Genomic DNA, 9,930 nt, shown 5'->3' with positions numbered 1-9,930 from the left:
TCGTTCTGTGCGAATTCCATTTCCCATAATTTAATTGTAATGATTTATAATTTGCAGAATATGCATTCAAAAATATGAAGTTTACATATGCATAAATATTTTCTAAGATCAAAAACTTCTTTTAGCCTATACGACCTAACTTTATATTAAACGTTATGGTATAATAACAATTTATAGTTTATAGTTATATAACATAATTATTTGTAGTTTAATAACAAAAAAATTCTAGTATAATAAGTTATTGTAATAATCATGACACTTGGAGAGAGAGACAAGCAAAGCAGACCTTTAGCTTTTACGAACGAAGTCAGAAGGTGCGCCTTTTGTTTAACAAGATAGTACGGCAAGGATGAAAACCTTGCCGTACCTTTATTACTTGCTATTGTTACTTGTTTCCAATTTTTTTCTCGCCTTTTTTTATCACACAAATGTAAAAATGGTGTAAACTAGTGATAAAATTAATTTTGTGATAAAATTAAATTTCATTAAATTTCTGTAAGTAGGATAAAAGGATAATAATACAGAAATGACGCAATTCGGCAGAAGTTACGTCTCTCTAAATAGATAAATGTACACTTAAAAGTAACAATATTAAATTGACAGTAAGAAATAAAAAACGTATGATAAAAAAATATTTGAAAAATAATGCACAGTAGCAAGATTAGTAGCGATCTTGTTGATTTTGAACAAAAAACAAAAATCTTCAAAAACTGAAACTGTATAGTTAATTCTATAGTTACTTTACCATGTACTTTAAATATTCGGACATCATTAATTTTTTCATCCCTAACTGCTGATTTAATATTGTTACTTTTAAGTGTGTATTTATCTCTTTTTTAGTATGACCTAATTTCTACGGAATTACATCATATATGTTTTAAAATCCTTACTTTTTATCCTACTGATGAACGTGTACTAAGGTCACACCAAGGCACATATAGGTTTTGATAAAATAAAAGCAAAAATCACTATTTGTGTGAACTAAGACGTATTTTCATCCTTGCCGTACTATCTTGTCAAACAAAAGGCGCACCTTCTGACTTCATTCGTAAAAGCTAATGGTCTGCTTTGCTTGTCTCTCTCTCCAAGTGTCATGATTATTACAATAACTTATTATACTGGAATTTTTTTGTTATTAAACTACAAATAATTATGTTATTTAACTATAAACTATAAATTGTTATTATACCATAACATTTAATATAAAGTTAGGTCGTATAGGCTAAAATAAGTTTTTGATCTTAGAAAATATTTAAGCATATGTAAACTTCATATTTCTGAATGCATATTCTGAAAATTATAAATTATTACAATAACTTATTATAGTGGAATTTTTTTGAATATGCGTAAAATATATAAGTAATAGTTTATTGATATTCACTAAAGAATCTTCATATAATAAGATGCTAATAAGTGTGCATGTGAGATAGTCACATACACTTTCTTATAATGATTTTCCCTATCCCAGTATTTTTATATAAATATATTAGCTAAATTTTATTTTTTAAACCATTGGACAATAATATAAAATTTAATTTTTAATAAAATTTGTCAATTCAAAGCGTATGTAAAAGCAGAGAAGTATAATTTAAAATTAACATTTACTTAGAAATGATCTTAGAAAAATCGAAATAGCGCCAATAAGTGCCGGTATAGCCTGGTTGGTAAGATGTATGGCTCGCGTTCACGAGAACGTGAGTTCGAATCTCGCAGACCGGAGAATCTTCGTGTATTTAATGGTGACTGGTGTACGTTAAATCTGTCGGGGTTACAAAATCCTCCAAGTTTCCATAACAAATCAACACCTCTGGAATAGAGAGCGTTCGTTTTCTGGTTGGTTCAAGTCAAAATTGCGATTTGTGGATGAATAAATGGATTATAATTGGGCCCTCCCTGTAAAACGGGTTGTGATGTATGTGTGTCTGAAGCCGTATTCTTGGCCATAGATGGTGCCAGGAAAAAAACAGGAAACGCACTCTCTGCCTTAAAAAATAGCTTGATTTCAAGCAGGCTTGCTGGTATTGGCAAGTGGCATAAATGACAAACCGACACTTAAACTTAGTTTTTATCAGTTTATGTATTAAAGTTTATTGACTACATTTTAAATGCTATGGGGAATTCATTGTAGAAAATTTTCAATAGTATGTTTATTCGTCAATATCCTTCGCAATATAGCGATTAAAATGGCATATAATGTTTAAAAAATTAAAAAAAGAGGAAAATTTTAATAAATAACGGAAAAACACAGATCTGAATAAGAATCTCCCGCTTAGTTGCGACTTACATTTATTTTTACTTTTGTTTTAATTTACGACTATTGAAATTAGCCATTCTTACAATAAGTGCAAAATTTAAATACAGTTAATGTCTACTGAAATTCCTAAATTGGCGTGTGAATTTGTAGCGAAAGAAATACAACAACTTGAAGAAATTAAATTTACTTTATTATTTTTGTTTAAATTTAGATTTTTCTTTATACAATTATAAATAACACTTGTTTTTGAAAATAATCTCACTAACATAATTATGTACAATTCAATTTATACAAGTATATATAAAAAAAAATTACGGAAATGGTGAAAAGCTTACATTCATGAGTTCTCTTTACACAATTATTTTTTTTTACAAAAGTATGACAAAAATATAAACAGCTCCACTTTTTTTTCAGCAATGGTTATGTGTTTCACTGGGAGAAAACCCTGAAATGCTTTTCACTTTTGATCCGAAATGGACTAGAAAAAGATATAAGTTTGAAAAATGTATTACAATATTTAAATATTGGATGTTTAATTCGTGATAGAGTCCCTGCATCTAACGTAGTTAGAAAATTACGATACACGTACAACAATGTGTAATTAGCCAAAACTCCATGTGTGCAGTCGAAACTTACCGAAAGAAACAAAAATGCCCTAGTTTAGAATGTTCTTTGATTGGTTAAAAAAAATATAGCTTGATAAAGTAAACGCCATTTCAACGTGGTGTAAAAAGGTTAAATTTGAGAAAAATTTTGCAAACTGTGGTAACTGATAGAAATATCTCTATCGTAAATTTGAAGCCGCAAGTCGTAACTCTCCAACTACATTAAGTACAGGAACTCTACTTTATAATAGTTTCAGGAATGTTCCTATAAAAACACAATCAGTCTAAAACTTATTAATTTCAGTAAATGAACTAATAAAAATTTAAATAAATAGTATATTTGTATTGAATACTCTCAAAGACGACTAGTATATGTAAAAGTTTCATAAATAAATAAATTATTGAAATAAAGAATTTTAAAATAGAAAATTTCCGAAATCTCGTTTGTATTTTTTAGAAATTCGACTTCTTATGTAGTATTTAGAAATTTAAGAATACATAAATTATTGAAATAAAGAATTTTAAAATAGAAAAATTTCGGAAATCTCGTTTGTATTTTTAAGAAATTCGAGTTCTTCTGCATTCNATATTAAAAAAAAATTACGGAAATGGTGAAAAGCTTACATTCATGAGTTCTCTTTACACAATTATTTTTTTTACAAAAGTATGACAAAAATATAAACAGCTCCACTTTTTTTCAGCAATGGTTATGTGTTTCACTGGGAGAAAACCCTGAAATGCTTTTCACTTTTGATCCGAAATGGACTAGAAAAAGATATAAGTTTGAAAAATGTATTACAATATTTAAATATTGGATGTTTAATTCGTGATAGAGTCCCTGCATCTAACGTAGTTAGAAAATTACGATACACGTACAACAATGTGTAATTAGCCAAAACTCCATGTGTGCAGTCGAAACTTACCGAAAGAAACAAAAATGCCCTAGTTTAGAATGTTCTTTGATTGGTTAAAAAAAATATAGCTTGATAAAGTAAACGCCATTTCAACGTGGTGTAAAAAGGTTAAGTTTGAGAAAAATTTTGCAAACTGTTGTAACTGATAGAAATATCTCTATCGTAAATTTGAAGCCGCTAGTCGTAACTCTCCAACTACGTTAAGTACAGGAGCTCTACTTTATAATAGTTCCAGGAATGTTCCTATAAAAACACAATTAGTCTTAAACTTATTAATTTCAGTAAAAGAACTAATAAAAATTTAAATAAATAGTATATTTGTATTAAATACTCTCAAAGACGACTAGTATATGTAAAAATTTCATAAATAAATAAATTATTGAAATAAAGAATTTTAAAATAGAAATTTTCCGAAATCTCGTTTGTATTTTTGAGAAATTCGTCTTCTTATGTAGTATTTAACAATTCTTAATTTGCTAAATACTACAAACGAGGAATTACAAAATTTGCAACATTGCAGCAGTTTTGATTATTAATAGTTAAAAAATACAAGATAGTGTTTCATTGCTACAGTTAAGCGAATGAAAATAAATTAGTTATTAAGAATAAAGGAGGAAAAAATATATAAATGCAAAATTGTATTTGATTCTTTATCTCTGATACACATGCTGGAGGAAAAAGTATTAAAGTATTTAAATACATTAATGACAAATACATATTAGTAAAAAACAAATAGTATTATAAAAATTTTGATTCTAAGTTGTTGCACAGAAGGCGTAGAGTTGAATGACATTGAAAAGAATTGCACATTGAAATGGATGCTGAAAAATACATAAATTGATACTCTTTATTCCTGAGGCACTTTTCTCAATTTGACCATCTATCAGATATCGAAAGAGTGTCTTGGACTATACCAAGAAGTTCATTTTATCCAAATATCTTCAGTGATGCTCATTGGTCCGTCGTTTTGGTTCTAAATTTGTCGTCACTTCGTCCGTTTTTGCTCTCACTGAGTTCTACATCAACCTAATTAAATATAAGAAAAAAAAATTCCTGCAAAATCACGAAATGAAACTTTTTCTTTTTCATATCATAATTTTTTCTTATTTATTTTTTCTTTTTTGGATTTGAGAATGAAGTGGTACACTAAAAATAATGTTTAATAAGTTAACTTTCTTCCTAATATAAGGTTGGCAAATTTTAACCGAAGAAAAAGAGTATCGAATGTTTAAATTAATAATAATTTAATATTACAGTCAAATATTAATATTATTAATATTACAGTCAAATTAGGCGAAAATTTGACCTAACCCAGACATTTAAAAGGACAAGATGGGATCCATTGAAATTTGTTGATGGGGGTCTTGGATAGCAGCACAGTAGAACGAATAGTTTAGAACAATGGCTTCCATTCTACGGAACCCTAGTGTTCTGTGAAAGGGTCTCAGGAGTTCCGAGAGTTATAAATATTTATAACCAATTATGATTTTCGAAACCTGCAATTAAATTTATATTCGATTAATAAACTCTTTAATTAATAAACTCTTAATGGTCAACTCTTTTAGAGCCAGGGAGACCTAAAGCAAAGGGGAGTGGGACATATAATTAAGTTAAGTTAAAAAAAGTCTAAAATTCAATCAACGGGCAACAAACTTATCACTCCTCTCCCCTCAGAGAGTGGCGAGGATTTTAGATTAAAATTATCGATACTTTTTAAATTCTAGAGGACCCTGAAAAATGTTATAGTCTTTTATCAAAGGAGGATAATTTTTTTCCCTAATGACACTTTCAAATCGTTATTTTGCATTTGCAAAAAAAAAAAAAAAAAGATAATGTAAAAGAGTCATTCTAGCTTAACAAAAGGTCAATCGTTTAGTAAATCCTTAATTCAAAGCTACGTTTTACGACGGAATAATCTTTTCTGCAAGTGTAATAAATAAATAAAAAATAACAAATGCGCTTATGAAATATATGCAAAGTTTTTATACGAAAATAAAAAGCATTAAAGTGTAAAAAAAAATTTTTTTTTCTTCTCAATATTAGATATTGAATTGATTTTAACTGATAAATGATTTTTTTAAATGAAGCAAAAATTATAATTTTTATAGTTTAAAAAAATAGTTCAATACTCAACAAAAATTTTTTTTATTCTGTTATGATCACTATATTTTTAAGAATATATAATTATCATTATATTTTTATAGCACAATTCTATCCATTTGACCTGACACTCAAACGAATATGTCTTAAACTATTTATTAATGGAAAATTATTTACATTATCTGATACTTTATCGTCGTCAGACCAGTTCTTGCTTTTAACAAACTTCTGCAGTAAAGTCAAATCTCGGAATTTTCCCCAGTTATTATCCTTACGTTGACACCTTAAACTGGAAAAAAAAGAGGCACAATAAGTGAAAATTAAAATCCGAAAAAAAAACACGAATAATTAAAAATAAAGTTGCACTTAAAAAATGAAATTAATTTTCCGACCAAAAAAGAGGGTTAATACAGTCATGTTTGTCAAATAAAATTACAAGATTAGTTAAATTATACACAGGATTTTAAAGGATCGTTTATTTTCAAGCATACGACGTCGTACTAGGACGGATGATAGAAACATACACTCACTTAACTTCCGGTACATGTCGACTAAATAGCCAAAAATGATCGATGTGTACAGGACACTCTTGGCCACCAGACACACTTCACAACGGTAATCATACTCTATATTAAATATATGCTATTATGATATCGAACGCTATTGCTATTATGATATTTATGCATGCTTTATTTTGAACATTTTTGCTATTATGATTATGATACTTATACATGCTTTCATGATTGTATTTTTGCATGTTATTATGATATTGAAAGCTATAGCTATCATTATTATGATATTTATAGATAAGATAGAACTGGTTCATTGAGATGTGTGTTTGGTGATCGAGAATGCAGACATTGAGCATTTGTAGCATGTACCAGATAGTGAGTGTATGTTTCTTTTCATGTATCACAAACGCTTGTACGTCGTATACTTGTACATAAACTAAAAATGAAATTGCAAATTTTACAGAAGAAAAACACTTTTTTTCACATAAAAAAACTGTTTTAAGTAAAATACAGATTTATCCATACATATTATGGAATAAAATGCAGATCTGCGATCCTTCAATATTAAAATTTCCCATTCTGTTTACAGAATTTCTCTGTATATTTGACATTTTAGCTGTTTTCCTGAGAAAGCAAATTTCTTCTGCTTTTTATCCTACCCATAAACGGAATAAAACCTTCAGTTCAAATTCTAGTTTTTGCCTTGCAGTATTGCCAACCGTTGGATATAACACCTATCTTTTTTCAAATCATCATTGTTATTTTTCAGCAATCATTTTATAATTTTGAACTTCGTATAAATAAAGCTGCGAATAGATTTTATTGGCAAATTGTTACTCTACATTATTATTAAAATTCTATTGATAGATTTTTTTGGTAAGTAAAGTTGCTAGACATTTTTATACCAGTAGGCTATAGTTATAAACGTTTTTATACTTAAATAAGTAATACTTTTAAGATAAAAAAAAGTTCAAGATAGTTCTTATTGCGACACTATAACTGCTGTAGCTCAAAGGAACGAGCGTTTTCCTTCCAATGAGTGTGACCCAGGTTCGAATCTTAGCATCGACTGGTAGTAAGAATGCTGCTCTCGGTTCGCACCCTGTACCACAATGCTGACATAGTTATGTTATAGATTTTTTTTTTTTAAGATTACGAAGTTTGTTGTAAGTAAACTGTTAAAAAACAGGTGTCAGTTTTTAAATANTTATTAATATTACAGTCAAATTAGGCGAAAATTTGACCTAACCCAGACATTTAAAAGGACAAGATGGGATCCATTGAAATTTGTTGATGGGGGTCTTGGATAGCAGCACAGTAGAACGAATAGTTTAGAACAATGGCTTCCATTCTACGGAACCCTAGTGTTCTGTGAAAGGGTCTCAGGAGTTCCGAGAGTTATAAATATTTATAACCAATTATGATTTTCGAAACCTGCAATTAAATTTATATTCGATTAATAAACTCTTTAATTAATAAACTCTTAACGGTCAACTCTTTTAGAGCCAGGGAGACCTAAAGCAAAGGGGAGTGGGACATATAATTAAGTTAAGTTAAAAAAAGTCTAAAATTCAATCAACGGGCAACAAACTTATCACTCCTCTTCCCTCAGAGAGTGGCGAGGATTTTAGATTAAAATTATCGATACTTTTTAAATTCTAGAGGACCCTGAAAAATGTTATAGTCTTTTATCAAACGAGGATAATTTTTTTCTCCCTAATGACACTTTCAAATCGTTATTTTGCATTTGCAAAAAACAAAAAAAAAAGATAATGTAAAAGAGTCATTCTAGCTTAACAAAAGGTCAATCGTTAAGTAAATCCTTAATTCACAGCTACGTTTTACGATGGATAATTTAAATCTTTTTTGCAAGTCTAATCAAAAAAATAAAAAATAAAAAATACGCCTGTGAAATGTATGTAAAGTTTTTATACAAAAATAAAAAGCATTCATTTGTTAAAAAAATATTTTTTCTCAATATTAGATATTGAATTGATTTTAACTGATAAATGATTTCCTTTTAATGTAACGAAAATTAAAATTTTTATAGGTAAAAAAATGGTTTAATACTCAACAAAAATTTTTTTTATTCTGTTATGATCATTATATTTTTAAGAATATATAATTATCATTATATTTATGGGACAATTCTATGCAATTGTCTAGATACTCAAACGAATATGTCTTAAACTATATATTAATGAAAAATTATTTACATTATCTGATACTTTATCGTCGTCAGACCAGTTCTTGCTTTTAAGAAACTTCTGCAGTAAAGTCAAATCTCGGAATTTTCCCCAGTTATTATCCTTACGTTGACACCTTAAACTGGAAGAAAAGAGGTACAATAAGTGAAAATTAAAATCCGGAAAAAAAACACTAATGATTAAACATAAAGTTTCACATAAGAAATGAAATTAATTTCATTCTTATGTAACATAAAATGAAATAAATTAATTTTAATGTCAGAAAAAAGAGGGTTAATACTGTCACGTTTGCCAAATAAACAATACAAGATTAGATAAATTATATACAGGATTTCAAAGGATCGCTTATTTTCAAACATACTACGACGTACGAAAACGGATGAAAGAAACATGCACTCACTTAATTTCTGGTACATGCGGACTATACGGCCAAAAATGATCGATGTACAGAACACCCTTGGCCACCAGAGATACATCACAACGGTAATCAAGTTGCATCTCTATGTTAAATATATGCTATTACATCGGATGCTCTTGCTATTGTGATATTTATGCATGTTATTAGGATCATATGATTTATTTTTAATATTTTTGCTATTATGATTATGGTATTTAGACATGCGTTTTTGATTATATTTTTGCATACTATTATGATATTGATCGCTATAGCTATTATTATTATGATATTTATGGATGAGATGGAACTGGGTTATTGAGATGTGTGTTAGATGATCAAGAATGCACACATTGAGGATTTGTAGTATGTGCCAGAAACTTAATGAGTGTTTGCTTCTACTTATGTATCACCTTTGTACGTTGTATACTTGTACACAGATTATGAAAGAAATTGTAAATTCCGCAGTAGAAAAATATATTTTTCACAGGAAAAAAAAAACAGTTTAAAGTGACATACAGATTTATCCATAGATATTATAGTCATACAGAGATCTGCTATCCTTCACTGTAAAAATTTCCGGTTCTGTTTACGGAATTTCTCTGTATGTTTGACTGTTTAGCTGTTTTGTTGAGAAAACGGTTTTCTTCCGCTTTTCATCCTAATCAAAAACGGATTAAAATCGTTAGTTCAAATTTTAGTTTTTGCCTTGCAATTTTGCTAACTGTTGGATAACTCTATTCTTTTTCAAATCCTTACTGTTATTTTTCAGCAATTATTTTATAGTTTTGAACTTCGTACAAATAAAGCTGCGATTCAATTTTATTGTCAAACCGGTACTCTACATAATTATTAGAATTTTTTTAAATAATATTTTGGTAAGTAAAGTTGCCAGATTTTTTTGTAACGATGGACTATAGTTATGAACGTCTTTATTCTTAAAT

General features: G+C 28.4%; 1 protein-coding gene across 4 annotated transcripts in view; it reads right to left on the bottom strand.

The window, feature by feature from the left end:
- Positions 1-3,446: 3,446 nt before the first annotated feature.
- LOC107444360 (pro-neuregulin-2, membrane-bound isoform) overlaps positions 3,447-9,930 on the bottom strand; it is an 82,805-nt gene continuing 76,321 nt past the window's right edge. For 2 of the 4 annotated variants that reach the window (XR_011636202.1, XM_043047981.2), the window contains 2 exons: positions 6,051-6,162; positions 3,447-4,799 (listed from right to left, as the gene is read on the bottom strand). Coding sequence is in view for 2 of the 4 variants with exons in the window: in XM_043047981.2 (XP_042903915.1) it covers positions 4,725-4,799; positions 6,051-6,162 (187 nt within the window). In the remaining 2 variants the exon portion in view is untranslated. Of the gene's footprint in view, positions 4,800-6,050; positions 6,163-8,601; positions 8,714-9,930 lie in introns of those variants that run through there. The other 2 variants (XM_043047982.2, XR_006225824.2) reach the window with 2 other exon arrangements.

The sequence above is a fragment of the Parasteatoda tepidariorum genome, chromosome 2, assembly GCF_043381705.1.
Source record: "Parasteatoda tepidariorum isolate YZ-2023 chromosome 2, CAS_Ptep_4.0, whole genome shotgun sequence".
In the NCBI taxonomy this organism is placed as follows: domain Eukaryota; kingdom Metazoa; phylum Arthropoda; class Arachnida; order Araneae; family Theridiidae; genus Parasteatoda; species Parasteatoda tepidariorum.
This window is presented reverse-complemented; position numbering and strand designations above follow the sequence as displayed.